Genomic DNA, 24,665 nt, shown 5'->3' with positions numbered 1-24,665 from the left:
ATAAACAACATTACCAGGTTCTAACCTACCATATAATTTGGATCAAACACTAATCCATTCTTTAAGACCACTTGACGGTAGAAATCTAATAGTTTACCGTTATTGATGTCTGTAAATGACAAACAATGAAATTTCCTTTTAAACTTACTGCTACATTGATAACCTACGCTGCAGAATATCTTATTGGGTTAAAAAGTGTAAGAGTAAAAGGGTTTATAGTCTTACCGGTGCGGGATATAGGTAGCAAACAACCCCCACTGTGTACAAGACATTTTAATACGATTGTACACATGTGCTTTTCATAATTTACCTTATCACCACAACCATGCTGTCTTACAATCTCTAAAAATAACTCTTGCTCTTGTGCAGACCAGTCATGTAACCATTGCTCTTCTCCTGGCTCATTATGTCTGTAAAAATATTGATTGGGGTTCTTTTTAAACATTTTTAAAGCATCTGCCTACATATGTAAGCTCAATGAGTATCTGTTCATGTTTGCATAAAAACTACCTTTGCATTGGATATGGTTCCTTTCTTTCTTTTCTTTCCTAAACCTGTGCTATCAGCATAGCTAAAGGTTCCGCCTCCGTTCTTTTCCCATGCTTCTCGTGCAGAAGCTTCGATTCCATATTTATGCATTATGATGGGGTTCACCCAACTACGAAAGTGACCATCAACCCTAATCGCTTTCTTTTTAATCTCTTCATCAAAATATTCTTCTCCAGCCAATAAATGATCGCTTGCGTTGCTTGTTGAGAATTCCGCCTTTTTTTTATATATTAGAACTTGAAGCTTGTTAAGCTTGACGCGTATTTTTTTTTTACCTTGTTCTCAAGTGTATCAGCAACATTCAAGTCATCAACTTCGTTGTTTTGAGGATCTTCTCCTTTAAGTCTTAATGACTTTCGAATAGGTCGTACCAGCTCTTTTTTTTTATTTGCTGTACATGCCAATTTAGATTAATGAAGACTTTTCTTTCTATAAACGTACCTTTATTTTGCACTTTACGTATTGTGGGGGCTGGTCGGGTTTTGCTACTAATAAAGATCATCATTTTTAATCGTTTACTTCTAAGGCCTTTTTCTTTCTTTCTCATGTACCTGTGCAGCGGGTTGGCTTTTGCAATTTCTGTACGTGCTGAATCGATACCTAATTGTGACAGCAACTCCTTGTTCTGTTCGATATTCTTCAGGCGTTGCTTTTCTATTAAAGAAATGAGCTTCCATAAGCTCAATTGATGGTTTACTTTGATTCATACCATAAACCGTGAGCTCAGTCATCGAAAGGAACCAAGAATAAAAGGAACGCGAAAAAGGGATCAAATACAGTCTTTAAGTGTGGCTTAGATAATGCCTCACATGCAAAAAGAGCAATGTTTTAAAGACAAAGTGTATAAATGATTTTATTTAAAATAAGGTACAAATAATATAAAGACAGTTTATTCTATTAAAGTTGGTGAACTTGACCTTGATGATAGTAGCTGATGAGATCTACTTTAAATTCAGCAAGTTGATGATAGAAAAGCTTTAAAAGGTGTGCTTGGTTAGTAGTAAGAGTCTCTCCCTCTGTACAGATAGTGTACGGTACAAGTAATGTAACGATACCGTTCTTCAAAGATGTAGGCATGCCAAGTGATCTAATAAGAGGTTCCATATTGTGTGGCATAGGGTCAGCACCACGTTTAACAGGCCCTTCAGGAAGAGTGACGGTCTGGGTAGCAATAGCTCCAGAGCGAGCATAATCAGGATGCACAAATTCATCAAAATATGACTGAACTTCTTTAGGGTCTTTGTTAGTGAAAAGCATTCCTACTTCGTTTGACAAATCCTAAACAATGAGCATTAACATTTTTTTTTCGTTCAGTCTGGATATGTCTTTCTTCTTTACCTTTGCTATTCCGGATAAACCTTCTTTGTATTCTGTTTCGGGAGAAGTACCAAGACCCTTGGCCATGACACGATTTTTGCCGTAAAAGAATCGAGAATCTTTAAAATCATTACGAATTTCTTTCAAAAAGGTATTACGCATATCTTTAACTGAGAACAAGTACAAGTAGCTATAGTTGTCAACACATTCTTGAACCTAGTCAATGAGGCCTATGTTAGTTCACAGGTATACTTTATGATCTATTAGACTTTACATCATTGATCAACTTTTCTTTTCCTTCTCTACCCTTCTTATCAGTTTTGGTTAAGGAAACTAAAGTAAGCAAAGAACGATTTAAAACTTAGATTTTATATTTAACTGGCTTTTTTATTTGACATTTACCAACTGTGCTACGTTTTGATTTAGGCATTTTTTTTTTGTTTGTGAAGAAAGAGGGAATCTTTTTTTTTTCTTTTTCCAAGCAGTAATTGTGTTTGTGACGTTTTGTTTTAATCAGCCACATGTCAGCGCTGCATAAAAATTTGCTTGTATTAAAATTTATCAGTTGTCAAACCGCACTTTTTTGCCCATAAGCTTAGCTTATGGAACTTTGATATCTTTTCACTTTGATGCAGTTTTATGGACAAGTCTGACATGGATCTTCTATTTAATGTATTTTCTGTGCTTTCTGTGTATAATACAGGTGAACTAATTGTTCTGCTTAATAAAGGTTCTTGAGGAATATTGTCAAAGGCAATTTTAAAATCAAAAAATCTAGGCTCATCTTTCATTAAAGGTGAAATAGGTGGTATATCTGGTAAGTCGAGTTGAGCTTGATCATTTTTCTTTGCAAAAAATGAATGTGATAATGCGGTTGTTGAATCAATTCGTTTAGAAGGATCAAACTTTAGTAAGCTTGTCAATAAATCTATCCCTTCTGAAGGAACGCTTGTTGAATTTAATATATGCAAGAAGGAACCAAATGGAGTAGTGTTCTAGCAAAAGAAGGAGTTCAGATTGACAATAAAACCTGCTTTCTCTTTCTTTTTTTTTACCCGAGGAAATTGAAAACCTAGCTTTTGAGCTAGTTTAACCCCTTCTTTCCATTCACCACCTAAGCCAATAATACAAGGTGGACCGGAATATACAATGGAAGAAGATAATAAATCTATTCTTGATTTTTTCTTTTTTACTATAGTGCCTGGGCTGCCTAACACTTCAAAAATGCGGTATAATTGGTCAACCTCAGATTGACCAGGGAATAAAGGATCAAGTGTGATGAGCTCGGCAAATATAGTACCAACAGCCCATAAATCGATTGGGTAAGAATAATTGTTGGATTTTAATAATACTTCAGGTGCTCTGTACCTAAAAAAAAGGAGAGCATCAAAACCCTCTCTATAAAACCATTACAGCAACTTTTTTATATTACCATCGCGTACTGACATAGTCTGTAAATGGTGGTCTACTGTTCAAGCACTTGGCTAGTCCAAAATCCGCTAGTTTTAGAATCAAGCTACCATCATTTGATATAGAAATTAGTAGATTTTCGGGCTTGATATCTCTGTGAAATATATGCTCTTTATAGTGTATGTGCGATAAAGCAGCCAACATTTGATATAGGATGGATTTGATTTCTTCAAGTTCAATAAACTTGTTCAACACTTTTCTTTCATTTATAAATTGATACAAGTTGCCAAAATCCAAGTACTCCATTACAAAGTACAATTCATTGGATGAACTTAGAAAAGTGTCATATAATTGAACAATATTCGGATGAGGTCTCATTGCTTTCAACATTTTGTATTCTGTCAATCTTCCACATTCTGATGTGTTTTTGAACTTTTCCTTCATAACTTTAATAGCAACCTAAACATGAAAGTTTACTTCTACAAAAATATAAATACAGCTGCATATATTTTACTATTTCATTTGTGTTTTTATTTTGTGCTTTATGCACAGAACCAAATGATCCAATCCCAATCAAATCAAGAAATTCATAGTTTTCATACGAATGCTCTTGTCTTGCCATAACAAAAGTTATAAAAAGAAGGAAGAAAAAAACGAAAATAACAAAATAAAATAAATGCGGAAAAAGGATATAAAATGCAATTTGGTTATTTCATAAAAAAGCTTCTTTAAACTACATTTTATCCGTAGTTCATGTGGGTTTTTTTTATTCTGCAGGATCGTCTTTCGGCAGTTAGGCTACATACTACATAAAATATAGCTAAATTCTGGTAGATGAAGACAAGAACCACTGAAAAGTACATGCTTAAATATACTCCGCAACTTTGCTTCAACACAAAAAACACTGTTTTTTCCATTTGAGATTGAGATTAAAAAAAAATAAAGTTTGAGACGTTTTTGAAATAAGACATCCATTCCAAAGTCTTTGACTGCATAAACTACGATTGACAACTCTTTGTAATGATTTTTTGACAAGCAGCACTAACTCTTAAATCTAATGTATTGTAACCAAGTGGATCTGATATTATTCTTCATATTTGACCAGGATTTTTCAATTAGGATCAAAAGGGGCAAGTGTGAAGATATTAAAAATATCTTTAACAGCGCCGATTCACAATAATTGTGTAAATCGATCTAATGGCCATTCCTATTGTATCTATCCAAGAAGTCTATAATGTTGATAACAGAATTTGTTATATTTCAATCAGCTGCATTCTATCAATTTTGACCTGGCCTCATTCTCATTCATCTTAGCTTTCCTTGGTAACTGGCTGAGAAGTTTCCTGTTTAGTTGCTCTATACCACTTTGCTTCAGAGGCTCTATTTTTGAAAATCGGTTTAATTAAGGGCTGTGATACATCGAATAAAACTAATCTTGGCACCTTTCTGGGTACTTATTTTAACATTGGCTAGCTTTCCGTTCAAAGGCCAAGTATGACGCCTAATCTGGTGAGAGTAGAATTCTGTTTCGTTTATGGGCGGATACACAACTGGTTATAAGATGTAGACCAGTTGCATTTCAGTGTGTGATAACATCTACCCATAGCTCCAATATATGTACTGCATCTCTATACTTAGTATGATCTCTTGCTTCCTTCATAGACAGCCTATATTTTTTAGCCAAATGTTTTTGGATAGATTATATAACCATTTTTAAGTCTGTAAATATTGAAGAGTCTCGTTGTATATTGTCTAGCCAAAAAATTTTAATTAAGCATACTAACAAATTATCAATACAAATCTCTATTGGTGAAAATTAAGTCTTGAAGGATCTACTACTTCTTTCATCAATTTTGTTAATAAATATGCCAAAAATTTTATCAATAATGATAGAAATGCCACTAACTTTATTTTGACAAGGCACAGCAAAGGAATGAAAGCAAAGACTTTCCTATTAACTTTATAAAGGATTCTGTTGGTGAAGGGGTTATTATTGCTATGTACATTGTTAGAAATGCTAGCAAGACTACGTTTTACAAGTTCCAAGGAGTAGAAAAAAACACTTTTAACATATTAGTTTTATTAGCAAACATTCTGGTAACGAATAAAAGATAAATAAAGGCACTATATTTAGATATTAAGTATTTTTCGATCCCAAGCAAAAACAGAATATTTAAAGATATATACATTTATAAAATCTTGTAACCTTAATTATTTCATTGGTCTTCTCTATTGTTATGTTTCTAATGCTAATTATTTGGATCATTATTAAACACCATACTTTTAAGAAAAGATTAGCATAATGAAGCTTTTGGCGAATGTTCAAACTTTAAAACCTTAAAAGATTGTAAACAACAATTTAGACAAACGCGTCGATAATTATCAAAGACCTTGAAATAAATTAATATTAAGAAAAGTAGGTTAAATCCATTCAATGATTAGTTGATCGTCCTGTTTCGTAGAGAGTGGATGGTGAATATAAAAGATGGTTATTGAATGAGACAATAAATGATATTACAAGCATGCTGATGATGAGTAATTTAAGCTTAAATGACGCATCTGAGCTTATTCATTCATTTTCTTTTTAGCATAAGGCTTTACTATTTTTTCATAATCATTCCAAAAAAAGGGATTTGAAATGGTTCATGTAAAACAAAATTATATTATTTATAATATAACAATGACTCAAAGATTTTCAAATTTGGTCAGTGGTTATGTTGTTTAACGGAAATGTTACAGGCCAAAGGGTAAGATTGAAATCCGCTTACAAATTCATGGCTTATTTATGCATGTCATGCGTGTACTCTAAACATTTTCGCCTAATAAAATTGCCTTTTCCTTTGCCATCACCTGCAAAATGAATTTTCGTACTAAAAAGCTGGAAGCCTTTAAAAAACCCCGATAAAAATTGTATTGTATCCCAAAAGAAATTAATATACTTGATTGGAAGTTGTTGATCTACGTGAAAATTTATCAATCAGTGTACAGTTAAACAATCAACCATTTATATAATTAAAAAGTAAAAAAGGAATAAGCAAAAGTATACATGGGGCATATAATAATGATTTAATAGTAATCTTTATGAATAAAAAAAGAAAAAAGAAAAACATCAAACAAGCAAAACTAAAAAGCTTCTTTCAACTTTGGCTTTGTCAAGATGGATTCCTATTAAGTGCAGCACAACATGCTATGAACCCTACTAAAATAATTGATGATGATTACCCGTATTACAGATCAGGAACAATCCACTATTACTTTTTAAGGCGAGGAATGGAAAAGAGAAGGTTACTGCTTCATCAGAGTGTCCTGCCTTCATTTGGTTTAATTGTTCTAAACTTTATAGGTTAAGGTTCATCATGTCATCGATCAAAAAGCGTTTGCGAAATTAAAATAAACGATAGAAGCCAGAAAACTATGGGTTCAAATAGATATTCTTTGCTAATAAAATTAACTTTGGTAGCTTTAACTAAAAGGTATCATAAACATATTAATAAATTCGTAGGATCATAAAAGAATGATCAGAGCCTTCAAATGTCTTTTATTGATTCATAATTCACTTAAATTACCTAAATAAGGATTGTTTGGCTCAACTATTACAGTATCAGAACTCACAAAAAGTCACTTGGGCTCTAAGCTTGCCTGTGTTTGTATTTTGTGATTCAAAAAATGATTTAATCTTTTAGTGATATGCGAAATTGCCTTCAATAAATTACACATGTTCTTTAACAAACTCTTTTCATTTTTATGTTATATTCAATCCTTTAGAAAGAAGCATGATAGATAAAGGTCTGATGGTACGTTGCAAGAAGTGGAGCAAGAGAAAATTAAGCCAACTTCAGGTTATGTCAAAGTCAGATAGAAGAAAAGTGTAGACTTCCTGTGTATGACTAATTTTTGCATAATCATTGTGAAAGCGGGGATTAAATCAGCCATACTTGCAATTGAAGTTATAGTCAAGATAGTAAACGGACGACTTCATTTATTCCTTTTTTTAATTCCAGGTGAATGCAAATCTTTTATTCAACCAATAAACTATTTTTTTGAGATCGTAACACTTTTCCTTATTTTCCAATTTTGCCAAAAAAAGGACAATCTCCTCGTTTTTGTTGATAATTTCAGAAAGTTCTATTATTGCAATAAAAAAAAAATGACAGCAATGTTTTTAGCATCCTTTTTCAGTAACCACCTCAAATCACCTTTTATAGTCCGCAAACACGATAATATCCATCAAATCACTTTAAATTATATCTGGTACATCATTATCAGGTTGAAATGCTTCTCAAAGTCATGGTATTTTAATTTGACTTATAACACATCAGAATAAAAAGAACTGTAACTAAGGTAAAACACAAATAGTTATTGCTAAATATTCTCTTTTCTGACAAGAAAGCTGATAGATAGCTTTGGCTTTAAGCTTGCTGCTGTTTTTTTTTTTTTTTTTTTTTTTTTTCAAGTTTATTTATTAGAAAAAAAATTATAAAGTTGTGTAAACCAAACCATTAAAAGTACTTATTGAATATTCATTATACAAATTTAACAAATACACTAATGCTAGATATAGCTTCCTTAGAAGGGAAAGCTTAATGTCTGAATGAAAAAAAGAAAAAGAATACATTGAGGTAGTTTTATGTGTGAATCAAGGATCTTCCTTTCATTTTGTCAATGCATTTTTGAGAAATCTCATATTAGATAATTTAATAAGAAAATTTAAAACATTGATTGTGAGACAAGCCAAGCTTTATCTGTTATTGAATCCCGTGTTTAGGAAAAGCGTGTTCAGATATTTAAAAAGCAGGTGAGTCTAATCATTTTGCCTTCTTTCTTGTATTTTTAACTTGCAATTTTTTAAAGACAATGATAATTAAGTTCAACATTACATATCTATTATTCGTTACAATCTCCCTGTGGTTTGTTCAAACAACATCAGCAAAAGCATTAAATCTCGGAGATTACGATCTTTGCCAGGTTCAAGGAGATTCATCCGATTGTGCCTTTGCTTGTCAGGAAATGATACAAGGAAGAGGATCCTGTATCTTCAATAAATGCTATTGTACAGAAAAGACAGAGATTGGAAAATGCGAGGATGATGATCACGAATCATGCGATGCTCTTTGTCAAGATATGTCTTCGGATTTAATTGGTTTTTGTATGGATTCTCAATGTAGTTGCATTAGCTAAATTATGGCATGGAAAAGAAAAATGCACGCACACAGCGTGATGCCAAGATAATTCATTCAAAATACAACATATCAGCTTGCAACTCCTTAAATTCAATTCACTCATGCTTTTTACTTTCTAATATCAACCTTCTCTTTATTTTAGACGACTTCTCTAAAATTTTATCATTGCTTTTTTGTCGTGTTTGTAATCAACTCCAATGTATATAGTACGTAACTTCACTTGTTTATGACTATTTTAATCCGAAATTGTTCTTTTACTTTCAAATAAAATACCATTTCTTGTATAATAAATTGATTCTCTATGTTTTTGTTATGTGATGATTATTGTCTTCATAGATGCTAAGTGGAATTTGCTTTTTTTTTAAAAAAAAAAAAAAAAGCCAAATATGAGCAGGATTCGTGTTACGCTAAACCGTGTTTAATTTTGTGTCATGACATACTTTTCACATGTAACTGATTTCCTCACAATTAAGTGAAGACTTATGGGAAGGTTAGGCAAAATGCTTATAAAATTAAATCTATCAGAAAATACCAGCTATTTAACAAACAGGATGCTGCGACAAACTAACACACTAAATCATTTGGTTTATATTTGAGGTAGTTTTTAAGTTACCGAATTAAATTTTGGAAACCTAAGATAAATCCACAAACTTAGGAGCAGCTTAAATCATTAGCTGGGAAACACCCTTTCCTTTTTTAGCATTTGTTTCGTGTGCTCTATTAACAAATTTATATATCACCATGCCCATTGATGTATAACCAACCATTGGCTTAAAAGCTCTATCTTATCAAGCTTACTCATTACGTTAAGCAAGAAAAAACTTTGTCTTTTGAATTTTACGATAAACATAAAAGTACTAGAGATTCATTCTGTACTTATTTTCTAAGTTTAAGTCAAAAATAATCTAATCTGCCCGTGTCTCGGCATAGTAGATATCATTCTAAACAAGAAGTTATGTCTTTGGCTTATTAATGAACATTCGCACCTGTTTTGCTTTCAGGAAGCATGATATACATCATTAACATAGAACAATCATGTGACCATTCGGAAAGTGAATGTGCCGGACACTGAGTTTTAACTACTAAAAGCGACACAGGAAGTCAAGGAAGTTGGGCATATCTGATGGTAAAGAAGTGGAACACTAGCAAGCTCCCTCTTTTATTATCATATTGTAAGTTGATAAACAGACTAGATTATACTAAAGTTGACAAGAGAAAATGGATACGGATGGATAAATGGATGAAATAACAGCTCTTCAAAAAAGATGAAAGACTAAAATTTGCAACATATAAACTCTATTCTCTTGTCAACTTTTTAATTCGGACTTCACTAACAAAATTATATCCAATTCCACATTATAGAGTATAGCACAATGCTTGTCAGTAAGCAGAACAGAAAAGTCATTTACGAAGCTCTTTTCAAGGGTAATAAAGAACACTGTGAATATGTGCGGAATGATTAATACACACATGATAGATGGTGCCCTCTGTGCTCCCAAGGACTATAATGCTCCCAAGCACACTGAACTTGAAGTTCCTAACCTTGAAGTCATCAAGATTATGCAATCCTTGACTTCTAAGGGTTTGGTTAAGACTCAATTCTCTTGGCAATGGTACTACTACACCCTCACTGATGAGGGTATCGACTATCTCCGTGAATGTAGGTATTTATTATGGTTGGACAAGGTAAAAATAAGATGAAAGCTAATTTGCAACGTTAGACCTCCACTTGCCTCAAGAAATTGTCCCTGCTACTTTAAAAAAGACTGCTCGTCCTGCCTCTGCTGCTCCTCGTCGTAACTGTAAGTTTACTGGTCTAGCAAAAAGAAAAGAATATACTTATTTCTTTTAACAGTCGGTGGTGATCGTGAAGGTCGTGCACCCCGTGGTGATCGTGATAACTACAGACGTAAGGAAGGTGCTTCTGGTGACTTCAAGCCTGAATTCCGTGGTGGTCTTGGTAAATGAAAGAAAAAGGGTGTTGGAAAGTAGCTTTTACTAACAGAATCATTTGTATAGGCCGTAACCGCGAATAAGTTGCTTTTTTTTGCATAGACAATAAAAAATCAAAAAGGATTCAGCTTTTTTTGTATTCATGCATGCTTCAAAAGCCACATTTAATGCGTAGTAATTTTTTTTACCTTTTCTTTCCTTTTTATTTTTCCTATAAATTATGCCAGAATTATCTACTTTAACTGAAGAGCAATTGCAAAGAATAGAAGCAAATAAAGCAAGAGCTTTGGAAAAACTAAAAGCAAAAAGACAAGCAAGGGAGTTAGAAGAAAAAAAAGAGGAGAAGCCTTTGAAAAGGGCACGTTGGATTAAATCCTACTATGAATATGACTTGAGCAAAATGATAGATTCAAAAGGTGGATTTATTGTAGAAGAAGACAAAATTAAAGAAGAGAAGAAAAACCGCTATGTACCCGAACCTTATTATCGTAAGCACATAAAATTTGATTTAGAAAATGAGCTCACTGTTCTGCCTCAGCTTCTTTTGATTCTTCAGAGACTCCGAAATGTAAAGAATGCGGTACAATAGATTTGGACTCTGTGTTTTTTAATGTGTTTCACCTGAATCTTTGTTCCATTTGCAAAGAAAAATTTCCAGAAAAATACAGTTTGATAACGAAAACAGAGGCAAAGGAGGTAAAAATAAAGATGCAGTACATAATTGATATTTTTGCCTAACGTAATGCATAGGACTATTTACTAACAGATCGTAAGTTTGTTGATTAAATGAATGTGTATATCAAAACACTTACACATTATTATTAGCTGAACTTAAAGATACAGAATTACTTCCACATTGGTCTAAGCCAAACCCTCACAAGTCAACTTGGAATGACATGATGCTTTATGTTCGTGAAATGGTAACTATAAAGAAAAAATGCTTTTCATAGCGACTTAATTGTTATAGGTTGAAGCATATGCTTTTAAAAAGTGGAACGGACCAGAGGGTTTAGATGCGGAATACGAAAGAAGAGAAGCACAAAAGAAGGCAAAAAAGGAGAAAAAGTTTAAAGAAAAACTGGCAGACTTAAGACGAAGGACATTGACCACAAGCAGAGAGAGACAGCGTCAAGAAGGACCGCATAAACATTTATTTGATTCAGTGATACAAAATAAGGAAGGACAATCAATGCAGAAATGCTCAAGTTGTGGTCTTGTTATTGAAGCAGAAGAATTATAAAATGTTTTCCCTTTTAAACATGTGTAAATAGAACTTTAATCATTAAAATATAAGAGTACTTTATCAAAAAAAGCCATAAATTATGATATCGCTTATTTTTATAATTGACTGACATTGTGTATTATAGTAAATGTTTTATTTTATTTTACTTGGAATGCTTTATGATTGTCTACTGAGTTCATGAGATTCTTCTATATCTAATGAGCTTCTGTTTTGTAATTGAGTATAAGATTGCTGACGACGGTGACGATGATGAAGTGATCGATTGTTGACCCATAAGGAAAGTCTATCAAATAACTTGGAACATTCTCTACTGGATGGCCCATTTGGAATAGATGATTCCATACTTTCTGTATGCGCAATATATTTTAATACGTCCTTTACTGTAACCAATCCTTTCAGTCTTCCTCGCTCTTCCAATAGCACAACTCTTGGCCTATCATTATATTTTGTCAACAACATTTCATTATACTATATAGGTATATGTACCCTAATTGCTTAAACATATCCATCACCGTTTCCAGATAAAGTTTAGGATGAACTGTGATAGGTGTTTGGTCCATATACATTCCAAAGTCCATGACCTCTGAAGAGCCTCTTAAATGATAGTCTTCTTCGTCATCTGATTCAAAGTTAGTTAAGATTTCCGGTTCTTCATTTGTGTCGGGCGTAAATCGACATATTGTCTCATTGTGGGCCTTTTTGTTCACTTTTGCTTTTTCTAGAATATATTGTTATATAAAAAAAAAAAGAAAAGCAGAAAAGACACACTTGCCTATTAAGTACTGAAGTTCAGAACGCCCTATGTATCCAATTAGTATCATTGACTTTAGATCCTCTACTACTGGGAACCCTTGAAAGTCAGTAGTTTTCAGTATTGTTTCTATAAAATAATGTAAGAAACCTTCTATTCTCTTAAAGTTATTATTTTAATTTACCAATATCCATAAACGTCATATCAGCAGCTGTCATCACTGTCATATTCGTTTGCATAACGTGTGAAACTATGATAGATAATGTTAGATTGAGTAATACTGTATATGTTAGTCTATACCAGGCACTCCAAACACCTGCTCATCACCATCCAAAATGGGATAGCCATTTAACCGAATGTAACGATCAGCAATTCCTCCCGATTTAAACCAATCGTTTACAGCGCGAGTCACCATAAGTGCAATCTGTGTGTATTTAGACTTAATACGGCAAATAAAAGGATTTAACTTACCATCGTAGGCAAAATGTAAGTAATTTGGCCTGTCAATTCAAACATAATGACTACAACAGACACTTTTTTTTATAAAAGAATAACGTAAATCTATGTGTGTCTTGTAAAAATAATAGAGCTTTACCTGTGATGTGCATAACGCCACTATAGAAATTGTATTGATTAATATTGTATTTTGTTATCACGCTTCATTATTTACCCTAATGCAGCAGCAGCTCCAAGAAAAGCATAAGTTCCAGGGGTGATACACTAAACAAAGGAATCAGTTTTTGCTTTATTATATTTTTTACTATTTTTATTTTTTTTATTTTTATTACTTACAGGCATATCTGGACGACATGATGAAAATAAAAACAAGTCAGGGTTATTTCTATCGCAATGAATGTTAGAAATGAAAAATCTACAATAGCAATACAATTGATTTACTCATGCCATAATTTCACAAGCAAGCCCACCATTCTTCCAAAAGTTGCACCAATAGCCATAGAAGGTACGAAAATACCACAAGGCACTTTTGCACCATACGTTATAATAGTGCCAAAACAACGAAGAAGCGTAGCAACAAATAGCAATATCACCATGCGACCAGCTTCCTTTGTCTCACAGAGTCCATAATAATTCTCTGATCCAGCACCTTCGCATTCTCTAAATAAAATACCCATGATTTCTGTCATATCAATACGCAAAAACACGTTAGGATAAGCAATCAAAGCAGTAGCAAATGCTAATATCGCAGCCTCCATTATCGGAAAATCTTTCAAAACATTCTTTCGAAATTTGGCAACCAACAAATTATATTTAATAACGAGCGTTCCATACAAACCCTACATTTTTTTAATTAAAAGATGCTCAAATTTGAAACTATGTCACTTACACCAAAGAGACCAATGATGACTACGAAAAGATATTCAAAGAAATGCCAATCACGGTCGTAGCTAACTTGAAACATGACTAATTTACCAGTTCTAAAAGGATTCATTGCCTAGCAGTAATGTGTAAATAGGCATTAATCTATTTTTTGTGATTCTAACCTGTAGCACAATTGTAGCAATCATAGCACAAAAAAAGCTTTTCCACATTGTTCTATTAGGAAAAGTGTTGCTCATTTCTTCCAATGCAAATAGTACACCACCGATGGGTGAACCAAAGGCGACTGCTACACCAGCCGCACTAGAAGCTGTCAATATTTCTCTCATTTCAGCTACATGTCAAAATATATATAAGGAAGTCGAACTTTTTTTATACATGTAACAGCGTTACCTTTGCTTGTCCTGAATTTTTTAAAACATCGGGAAATAACGTTTCCAACACAACAAGCCATATGAACTGATGGTCCCTCCTTCCCTAATGATAAATTGGATGCGACAGACATGGACTATGAAAAATAGGTTATAAAGTGCATCCTTTATAAATACACTCCATTACTTGTAATTACCAAACCAATACTTTTTATCACAAGTGTCCATCCACCCAAAAACCCTTTCATGACGAATCCAGCTATTCTATAGTCAATCTTATGCTTTTTTTTTTGTACGTGTCTATCTGTCTGTCTGTGTACCTATAATACATTTAATTTCAGATATACCCGAGCCTGCAGCATAAGGGGCAAATGTTTTGACAAGGTAAGCACATGTTGTAGCAAATGATGTCTGTAAGTGTGTGTGCTATTAATCCTTTGTTTATTGTAATATAGTCTATATACTTTACTGCCCATAACACATAAGATATCCATTTAATAACATACACATTGGGTCCCAAATTCATAAATTCACCCCAATCTGTCCAGTCAGCACAACTTCCGTCTGTTGAATGATTAAAATAGTGTTCTTGATCTTCCTTTTTTCCCTTTTTTCTTTTTTACCTGAATTCTCAATTTCCCAACAACAAAACTTTTGATTTAACCACCAAGCATTTGAACAATATCCCAACTTAATATCTGATAACCAATCAGTAACAATCGTGATCAGAGCAGACATGAGTCCAATAGCAGCTCCTACGCGCAAACATGAAATTTAGCATTTTATCAATTTTTTTTTATATCAATTATTACCAACTAGGAAAACCACAAACCAAGATTCAGTTGTTTCAAAGGTTAAGTTCCACCAGGAACGCCATGAATTATCATTGGTAATAGAGTTCTTCACTGAAGATTGGCGGTATCTTTCTAAAATGGCATCCTTTACCCAATCTAGATTTTGTGGTTAGTCTGTGCATTATTTGATTCAATCTTTCAGCTATAAACCAGTAGTAGTAAAATCTTCATAGCGTCTGATTTGTGCTAACTCTTCTTCAATCTCTACAGAAGAGGTATGTCTGTGCCCAGCCATTTTGCACCTGATAACTAAAAGAAGTGCCGTAAAAATTAAAATTACATGCTTTTTATTGGCTAGCATTATTTCAATCAATTTATTTTGAAATTGCATTGACATCCGGAATCTGAATACAAGTTACTCAGATTGATAATATTCCTTGTTTTATTCATGAAATATTCGTATTTATAAATGGAAAAGAAAGGTAATTGAATAGAGTACCATATTTGAATTTATATGGACTGGCAAATTCCTTTCTTCATGTGATGGTTGAGAGCTTTAACATTTATTTTATTGATGTTAATGAGCTAAGACCTGTTGTGTTTAAAGTTAGACTTTTTATTCCTATTCAAGAATAGCAAAACCAGCTACAGTCGTGCATTTTGAGACAATAATTTAGTCAAATAATTCATAATTCGAATTGATCAGCTCTTTAAACAAAAAACTATAATTATTAAATGCATTATTTTCATATATTAAAGTAACAAGATGACAGCTTTATCTTTCATAGTAGATATCACTTGAAGGAACTGATTTATTATATTACAGAGACTTTTCGCAAATGAAACGAAATTCAAAGTTACTATTTTATTAAATGAAAACAGTAAAAGCATTTATATAAACTAGCATGTACTATAGTATACAGGTGTATATCATAAATCCTATTTTAATAAAAATATATTTATTTAAAATTTCCACGTTTGTTGTAGTACATTGTTTTTAAACTGCTTGTATTGGATATTCCTCCAAAAAATCCTTTTTCAATGCTCTTATCGTAGCATCCCTTCCAAATGCCTCGTCTTGGTTTACAATCTTTGAAGTATCTGCGCACGAATATAAGTCTTTCATTGTTGTGCTCCTCTTTGTTGAGTATGTCTGAGCATGTTAAGTACTGTGCTTTTTATTGACATCTTTTATATTTGTATTATCTTCAAGAGATGTTACTATTATTGTATTTTCACGCCTTTCGAACTTTCTTTCCTTCAGCCGGATGTACTTGATGGCCATCGTCAATGTAGACATAGGCTTTTGTAACATTTTGGAGTGATGGGTTATTCAAGCAATTGTAAATTTTGGTAAATCGTATCTCTACTTGACTACAAATGTGCAAGGTAGCCTCTAGTTTTTCATTACAAAAGTATCAAAGAGTTGAAATAAAGTAATTGCATCTTCCTGAAAAATGCTTTTAAGCTTTTTTAAAAACCACAAGTGTTGTGTTTACCTTAATAATTCCCTTCATGTCGTGTGAGATTACTCCAAAAAAAACTCTTAAACTAGTACAGTGTTCCTAGTACCATTTAGTGGTTTTTTATTTCGTTTTCGCGACTTTTCATGTACTAACTTGTGGTTTTAACCTTGACCAATTAGCGGGATTTAGTTTTCCAGTTCACTGTTTTTCACTTACCTGAACCACGGCTTTTTCAATTAGCAGTTTTTTAAGCAAAAGGAAATACTTATGCTTAAGAGGAAGAGTTTATTATTAAAGATATACATTGTTAAATATGAGCTTTGTTGAGACAATTTTCAAAGTAATCCACAGAATGCTGAATAAAAGGCTTAAGATGGCGAATGGGAACGTCATCACAAGCATCAAAAATCCTAGACTTCAAGCCCTTTTGTTGTTGAACTCGCTGCATTTAACTTTGTTTTTAGCAATCGACCAGAATTGCTCTATAGGAGAATAAGGGAATGTTCATCTAGTTTAAGATTCGACAGTATAAATCTTCTCTTAGTATGAAGATGATGAAAAAGCGAAAACGTTAAAACAGGTTTATTAGAAATGGATAAAAGCAAATCCTTTCTTACTTCTACTTGTCCTTCTATAAACATTAATTTGTTAATGCTAGTCTAAAGCATGAGGTTATTATTGATAGGTCCTATACGTATTTTTTATGCATAAAAAAGAATGGTAGCGATTCAGAGTAATTGTCATAACATATGTCATCTTTGAAAACACTGTGCTGTTTTAATAATTGGATACATTGTTTACATAAATTCAGAGGCCTTATATTTAGTAAAATGTTCACGTCCAAGAAAAAGGCATTATGGCCTAATATTTGCATTGATCATTTGGTCGAAAAAAAAAATACTAAATGTAATCACATTTTTTTCCTTTCTTTTGTTAGTATAAGCAATCAAACACGTACCAAATTATCAATAAAAAAAGGCTTTTCTATTTTTTTTTTACTCTCTAGTTCTTTCTGTTTTGACAGCTTTCAACGTTTCTTAAATAAGTTATAATTAAATTATCAAACCAATACCAGAAACCAGATGATAAAATCAGAAATAGTAATGCATTCATAATTATACATTGGATTTATTCTATTTAAGAAATCAAACTTGCACTTGATGTATAATAGATAGGAAAAATTGTAAAAGATGTGATAGCCTTATTCATGTTAAAAAGTACTATGCTTGCGACAAATATATAAAGCTCAGTACAAAGCAAAAACTTGTTACAGTATGTAAAAATATATATTATAAACGTAGATGTGTTTATGTATTTTAAAAATTATCTATTTAGCTATAAATATCTTAAATGGAACACAATAGGTAAATTAGCTGGGGTCTTGGTTGGATAGATCTTGACGAACCAAAACCTTATCTCAAGTATCTTGACCCTTCACTATCTCAATATGCATAACTGACTGCAAATATCATTACCATTGAAGACTCCCTGGTCATTCTTCTAGATTTGTTACTTGCTCATAACCTACACACCTCTCAAGATTTTCTCTTTGATTTATCAGTTAACCCGCTATTTACCTTATCCTTTCCGAACATGGTCACTTTGTTATTATAATTAGTTATCTTTCAACTACCTTTCATGGAAGGCAACTCTTAGACTGGCTATTGAAGAACTCAAATTTATTCCTTACATAACCCTTTTCATCATTATACATACTTAATTCTTTATTTTTTTCCTCCTTTGAAACTAAAGGGATTTCTGACTTCCTGTTCACACTTTTATCATCTAGCTTGGGCTATGAAAGTGTAAGAAGTTATTGCGCGCTTATTAAAATTATTTAACTTTAAGCATAAAGGCCATTAAAAAAAATGAAAAGTAGTCTATAAAATGATTTGTGTGGCTTTTCATTTTTTTTAAAAAAAGCATGTAGTTTTTGTTATAACACTTTGGTTTTCTGTCAAGACCTCAACGACTTTAAACATGAATATATCAGTTCCCGTTGGTACTGAGGTCGACTATGTTTCCTTTTCTTTCTATGAGCCTAATGAAATAAGAAAGATATCTGTCAAGCAGATCGTCAACCCTGTTCTTTTCGATGCTTTAGGACATCCAACAAAAGGTGGTTTGTATGACCCTTCACTTGGTCCTTTCCAAAAGACACAAATGTAAACAACAACAATAACTATAGTCAACATCTCTAAAAAAAGCTAACATAATGTAAATAGTTGTGCTACCTGTTCTCAAGATCATTTCAACTGTCCTGGACACTTTGGTCATATTGAAATTCCTATTCCAGCCTACAACCCAATGTTTTTTGATAATTTGTATGCACTCCTTAGATCGAAATGTGTTTATTGTCACCAAATTCCGTATTTTCTCGTGCTTTGGTACATATGAAATATGTCAGCATAACGGAGGGAGTACTAAATAAGAAATTTTTTTGTAGATGAAAAAATACACAGCGCAGTTGACTTTATTACAACACGGTTTGATCAGTCAAGCTCAATCACTGGACGAAATTGTTCTTGACTTTAAAAAGGCTAATGAAGCAAAGGAGGACGAGACTTTGGAAGATAGAATGGAGGAAAGCTCACTCTCTTTATCTACAGCTGAGGAGTATATTGATTATGTGGATAACTTTATGAAAGATGCCTTAGCCGATGAAGAAGCTCGTAAATACGCAGCAAAGGATTATAAGGTGACTGTGATCAATGATGTCAGAAAGAATGTGATGAGGAACTTTATGAAGCACTGTATTCACTCTAAAAAGTGTGGTAACTGTCACGGCATTTCACCTCCTGTTCGTCGTGATGGTGCTGCTAAGCTCTTTCAACTTGCCCTCAACAAAAAGGATCAGGCTGTGATGGATCGCATGAAAGAAAGCACTGGTAGCTTTGGCGAACTTAAGGGATTTGCCAATGGACAGCGCTTCTTGACACCTTATGATGTTCGTAAGGATGTTCAAGCACTATTTGAAAAGGAAGGAGAAATCACCACATTGCTTTTTGGTGCTCGCGATCCCAGAGTACCTTCTTTTATCAAGAAAGCTACTTACCACATGTTCTTCATTGAAGTTTTGGCCGTTGCACCCACTCGCTTCCGTCCTCCTTCTGTTATGGGAGAAAAGACATTTGAATCCCCACAAAACGAGCTTTTATCTGCTATTCTCAAAGGCAGCCATCTTGTTCGTGACTTTTCTGAGGAACTGCAAGCTGCCTCCCAAGAAGAACCTGTTGATAAAAAGAAGTTGGAAATCACTCGTAATCGATTTGTAGATTCTATTATCAATCTTCAACACGCAGTAAATTCATTCATTGACTCCACAAAGAACCCCACACAAGTTGCACAAGGACAAAACTTGCCTGCTGGTATTCGTCAAGTTTTGGAAAAGAAGGAAGGTTTGTTCAGAAAGCACATGATGGGAAAGCGTGTCAACTATGCTGCTCGTTCAGTTATTTCTCCCGATCCTTTTATTGAAACATCTGAAATCGGTATTCCTCCTGTATTTGCTACAAAGCTTACCTATCCTGAACCAGTCACTCCACATAATATCAAGGAAATGAGACAGGCTGTTATCAACGGTCCCAACAAATGGCCTGGTGCTACTCACGTTCAGAATGAAGACCAGTCGATTGATGTACTCGGTGACCTTAGTATTGAATCCCGTATTGCCCTTGCAAACTCACTCTTGGCTCCTCAAAGCTCACACACAGTTCAAAGCGGAAATAACCCTTTCCCTACTCGTACTCAAACTATTAACAAGAAGGTATTCCGTCATTTACGTAACGGCGACATGCTCTTGTTAAATCGTCAACCTACACTTCACAAGCCTTCCATCATGGCTCACAAGGCCCGTGTGTTGCCTGGAGAGAAGACGATTCGTATGCACTATGCTAATTGTAACACTTATAATGCTGATTTTGATGGTGATGAAATGAACATTCACTTTCCTCAAAATGAAATTGCTCGTGCAGAAGCAGCTCTCATTGCCAACACAGACAATCAATATCTTGTTCCTACCAGTGGTGATCCTCTTCGTGGTCTTATTCAAGATAACGTCGATTCTGGTGTATGGATGAGTTCCCGTGATACCTTTTTCAACAGAGAAGAATACCACCAACTCCTTTATGGTTCTCTTCGTCCTGAAGTTGATGGTACTGGTGGTGGCAAGATTAGAACTTTACCACCTACAATCCTCAAGCCTGAACCTCTTTGGACTGGTAAGCAAGTGATTTCTACCATCATTAAAAACTTGACTTGGGGTAAGGCACAATTGAACATGACCTCCAAGTCCAAGGTAGCTGCCAAGTTCTGGGGACCTAACGCCAAGGATGAAGAAAAGGTTTTGATTGTGGACGGTGAATTGATGCACGGTGTGATGGACAAGTCACAATTTGGTGCCTCTGCCTTTGGTTTGGTTCACTCTATCTACGAAATTTACGGCCCTGAATCTGCTGGTATGCTTTTGAGTATTTTGAGTCGTCTCTTTATCAAATTTATTCAATCTCATGGCTTTACCTGTCGTATGGATGACTTGATCTTGACCAAGGACGGTGACAAATGGCGTAGAGACTTGCTTGATAATGGCGTTGGGCTTGGCAGTGAGGCTCACTTGGAATTCCTTGGTTTAGCCGAAACAGCCCAAACTGCTACCCCTGAAGTCCTTGCAAAGGAATTCAAGCTTCGTATGAATGAAGTCATTCGTGATGATAACAAATTGGCTGGTCTCGATAATGCTATGAAGGCCAAGGTGAACAAGTTGACTTCTTCCATCACTCAAAAGTGTCTTCCCGATGGTCTCGTGCGTCCATTCCCCAAGAATGACATGCAAATGATGACTGTCTCTGGTGCCAAGGGTTCCAACGTCAATGCTACTCAGATCTCTTGTTTGCTTGGTCAACAGGAATTAGAAGGTCGTCGTGTACCTCTTATGGTCTCTGGTCGTTCATTGCCTTCTTTCCGTCCATTCGATACCAGTGCTCGTGCCGGTGGTTTTGTTACTGGTCGTTTCTTGACGGGTATTCGTCCTCAAGAATACTATTTCCACTGTATGGCTGGTCGTGAAGGTTTGATTGATACTGCTGTCAAGACATCTCGTTCTGGTTACTTGCAACGTTGTTTGATGAAGCATTTGGAAGGCTTACGTGTACATTACGATCATACCGTTCGTGATTCTGATGGATCTGTTTTACAATTCCATTATGGTGAAGATTCATTGGATGTTATCAAGGCCAAACATATCAATCAATTCAGTTTCTCTGCTCACAACTTTGAGGCTCTTTCTCAAAAATACCACCCCAAGGCTGCTCTCGCCTCACTTGAAATCAAACAAGGTGAAGAATATGCAAAGAAGGCCTTGAAGAAGCCAGGCAAATATGATCCTGCCCTTTCTGTCTATAACCCTGGCACCCATCTTGGTGTTGTCTCTGAAAGATTTGCTCTTGCCATGAAGGAATATGTTGAAAAGAATCCTGATGCCATGCCATTTGAGAAGGGTAGCGAAAGTTCCAAGAATACAGCTCGTTATGCTGGTTTGACAAAGAACAAGTTCAAAGCCTTGATGAATCTCAAGTATCTCCACAGTTTGGTTGAACCTGGTGAAGCTGTTGGTATCTTGGCTGCCCAATCCGTAGGTGAGCCTTCAACACAAATGACACTTAATACTTTCCACTTTGCCGGTTATGGTGCTGCTAATGTCACCTTGGGTATTCCTCGTCTTCGTGAAATTATTATGACTGCTGCTCGTAAGATTAAGACACCTACCATGTTATTACCCCTTTGTCCCGAAACAACACTCAAGAAGGCCAGTCAATTCTGTAAATCTGCTTCTCGATTGACTCTGGCTCAATTAGTGGATAATGTAATGGTGAAGGAAAGAATCAGCGCCAAATCATCAGAAAACAATTATCGCAGATCCAAGACTTACTCTATCCGTGTCAATCTATTTGACGAAAAGGAATACAATGAAGAATATCGTGTTTCTGCTAAACGTGTTAAGGAAGTGTTGGCTACTGCTTTCTTGAAAGATCTTGAAGAACTTATTCGTAAAGATATTAAGGATACTAAGAAGGTTGAAGACATCAGTAAAGGTCACAAATTGGATGGACCACAAGATACAAACGAAGATGAAAATCTTGGTGATGCTGCTGGTAAAGATGGTTATGCCTCTGATGATGCAGATGATATAGATGCTAAGACTGCTCGTAAATCAGCAGAGAACAAACCACAGGCTAGTTACGACGAACCTGATGAGGATGATATAATTCCTGAAGAAAATGAAAAGAGTTTGGAAGATGAAGAAGCGGAATTTGAACAAGCTATCCTTGCTGGTGCTGATGATGATGATGAAGCGCCCAAGAGAGTATCGTCTAAAGGAGGAAAAATTGAGAAACAGGCTGTTGAAAAGAGTAAATACTGTACTAAATTTAACTTTGATGATGTCAATGGCGCTTTTTGTGAGATTGATATGGAATTCCCTGCTGACACCAAGAAGATTCTTATGGTATCCTTAATTGAGAAGTCTTGTGCTCGTGTAGTCGTTCATGAAGTTAAGGGTATCTCTAAATGCTTTGAATATATCAATCCTACTGAAAATGATACTTCTGTAAGTCTTTACATATATACAACAACATTGTTTAACAAATTATTTTCAATAGAAACGTCTTCAAACTGAAGGTGTAAACCTTAGAGGAATGTGGGCATTCTCTGATATTATTGATGTCAACTACATTGATACTAATGATATTGCAGCTATATTAAACACATATGGTGTTGAAGCAGCTAGAAATGCTATTATTAAGGAAGTTGCTAGTGTGTTTGCAGTATACGGTATCAAGGTGGATCGTCGACACTTGACACTTATTGCTGATTACATGACTTTTGAAGGCGGGTACAAGCCTTTCTCACGTATTGGTATTGGTTCCAATGTAGCACCTTTCCTTAAGATGAGTTTCGAATCCACTTGTAAATTCTTGACGGAGGCAACCCTGTAAGTTTATGATGTTGTTTATACAAGCAGTTACTAAAAAAAAAATGCTCTTTTAGGCATGGTGACTTTGATACTCTTGACTCACCCTCTTCACGTATTGTTGTTGGTCGCGTTGTTGAGGGAGGAACTGGATCATTTGATGTATTGCAACCCCTTACGACTGTTGCTTAATTTAGACTCTTTTTTTGCATTTAAATATTTCATTGATGAACATTAAACCCTTATGCTTTATATTTTTAATAAAGTTTTATTGTAAATCATTTCAAACTGCTGGATTGTATTGGAAAAATATAAAAACTTGGTATCAGACTGTGTAATGGAGTGTAGCTCATTAAGATGGATAAAAAGTTATCAGTGGCTCGATTCACTACCAGATTTCCCTTGCGTGAATAGCTTCATAATCCAATTAATTTTCAATGCTCACTGTGATTTAGATGATCAAATGCTTGAAGTTCGAGAAGAATATTAAGATATGACAATCATTGGTTGAACTGTATATCCCTTGACTGCCAAAAGTCATGCATTTAGCAGGGTTCGACTGTCAAGATTCCAATGTATTTTTGCCACTCTGCTATATTCAATCTTACCAAACACTAACTTTAAATGCAAGGAGATTTTTTTAGAATCTTTTCCTCCTTATTCTCAATTATTATGCCTTTACAGCTGTTGACTAAAGAGACGAGCTGCTATTGTCAATTTATTTACACATTACACATGAAACTCTGAATTCTCTTAGAGACTTGCTGTTATTATCGTCAATGAATATTCTATTAAATTGGTTTGAAATTATTCGATAAAGGGGTGCTTTGAATGATGATTTTGTAAAATCATCGATTTATCGTGCGTGAACACAGATCCATGTTCATAGACACTTCCAAAATCTATTTTTTTTGTGTATCGTCTGACATTTCAAATCTTTGCTTTATTGTTTGCAGTTTTCATCTTTAAACATAATCCAAATAAAAACACATTTTGTTTGGTTAGGATTGCCTGCAGCTGTACAAGCGTTTTATTCAATCAATTCTGTAAGCAGCCAGTACTACCAAAATCGAATGTTTATTCAATATCAATCCGATCCCATTCAATTATGCATCTCTCCCCTCTTTATTCATAGTAGAAATACAAATATCATCTCACATCAAATATTAAACCGTATCAAATCCTAAATTTAGAATCACTTTATAAATTGAGTAAAACTTCAAAAATGCACAAACTCATTCGTGATCCCAAGCTTTTTTTTAGGGTCTACTGTATATGAGCATTATGATTTCATAATCAGAAGCAGAGATGTACACTTTTATGTTT

The 24,665-nt window shown here is 34.3% G+C and overlaps 7 protein-coding genes across 7 annotated transcripts; 3 read left to right on the top strand and 4 right to left on the bottom strand.

The window, feature by feature from the left end:
• Positions 1-42: 42 nt before the first annotated feature.
• RO3G_08193 (uncharacterized protein) lies at positions 43-445 on the bottom strand (the record flags this gene model as incomplete). Its single annotated transcript, XM_067662783.1, has 3 exons — positions 43-85; positions 226-257; positions 311-445. The coding sequence occupies 3 exons, from the start codon at positions 443-445 to the stop codon at positions 43-45; spliced, it is 210 nt and encodes a 69-aa protein (XP_067518884.1).
• A 1,001-nt stretch (positions 446-1,446) lies between these two features.
• Positions 1,447-2,296, bottom strand: RO3G_08192 (uncharacterized protein; the record flags this gene model as incomplete). The annotated part of the gene is made up of 4 exons (XM_067662782.1): positions 1,447-1,827; positions 1,888-2,082; positions 2,141-2,199; positions 2,269-2,296. The coding sequence occupies 4 exons, from the start codon at positions 2,294-2,296 to the stop codon at positions 1,447-1,449; spliced, it is 663 nt and encodes a 220-aa protein (XP_067518883.1).
• Positions 2,297-2,950: 654 nt separating this feature from the next.
• Positions 2,951-3,666, bottom strand: RO3G_08191 (uncharacterized protein; the record flags this gene model as incomplete). The annotated part of the gene is made up of 3 exons (XM_067662781.1): positions 2,951-2,980; positions 3,060-3,234; positions 3,299-3,666. 3 exons carry the CDS (start codon positions 3,664-3,666, stop codon positions 2,951-2,953), a joined length of 573 nt encoding a protein of 190 aa, XP_067518882.1.
• Positions 3,667-9,829: 6,163 nt separating this feature from the next.
• Positions 9,830-10,492, top strand: RO3G_08190 (40S ribosomal protein eS10; the record flags this gene model as incomplete). Its single annotated transcript, XM_067662780.1, has 5 exons — positions 9,830-9,881; positions 9,934-10,116; positions 10,178-10,258; positions 10,312-10,416; positions 10,476-10,492. 5 exons carry the CDS (start codon positions 9,830-9,832, stop codon positions 10,490-10,492), a joined length of 438 nt encoding a protein of 145 aa, XP_067518881.1.
• A 317-nt stretch (positions 10,493-10,809) lies between these two features.
• On the top strand, positions 10,810-11,359 carry RO3G_08189 (uncharacterized protein; the record flags this gene model as incomplete). Its single annotated transcript, XM_067662779.1, has 3 exons — positions 10,810-10,977; positions 11,078-11,105; positions 11,235-11,359. The coding sequence occupies 3 exons, from the start codon at positions 10,810-10,812 to the stop codon at positions 11,357-11,359; spliced, it is 321 nt and encodes a 106-aa protein (XP_067518880.1).
• Positions 11,360-11,808: 449 nt separating this feature from the next.
• Positions 11,809-14,850, bottom strand: RO3G_08188 (uncharacterized protein; the record flags this gene model as incomplete). The annotated part of the gene is made up of 16 exons (XM_067662778.1): positions 11,809-12,085; positions 12,139-12,347; positions 12,492-12,532; positions 12,588-12,653; positions 12,704-12,827; positions 12,875-12,936; positions 12,999-13,018; positions 13,074-13,123; positions 13,196-13,244; positions 13,301-13,698; positions 13,749-13,856; positions 13,906-14,075; positions 14,135-14,249; positions 14,409-14,432; positions 14,582-14,676; positions 14,736-14,850. 16 exons carry the CDS (start codon positions 14,848-14,850, stop codon positions 11,809-11,811), a joined length of 1,923 nt encoding a protein of 640 aa, XP_067518879.1.
• A 3,502-nt stretch (positions 14,851-18,352) lies between these two features.
• Positions 18,353-23,531, top strand: RO3G_08187 (uncharacterized protein; the record flags this gene model as incomplete). Its single annotated transcript, XM_067662777.1, has 5 exons — positions 18,353-18,537; positions 18,598-18,696; positions 18,869-22,976; positions 23,029-23,360; positions 23,417-23,531. The coding sequence occupies 5 exons, from the start codon at positions 18,353-18,355 to the stop codon at positions 23,529-23,531; spliced, it is 4,839 nt and encodes a 1,612-aa protein (XP_067518878.1).
• Positions 23,532-24,665: the final 1,134 nt, after the last annotated feature.

The sequence above is a fragment of the Rhizopus delemar genome, genomic scaffold (assembly GCF_000149305.1).
Source record: "Rhizopus delemar RA 99-880 supercont3.6 genomic scaffold, whole genome shotgun sequence".
In the NCBI taxonomy this organism is placed as follows: domain Eukaryota; kingdom Fungi; phylum Mucoromycota; class Mucoromycetes; order Mucorales; family Rhizopodaceae; genus Rhizopus; species Rhizopus delemar.
The sequence above is the reverse complement of the archived record's forward strand: the minus strand, read 5'-3'. Positions and strand labels throughout refer to the sequence as shown.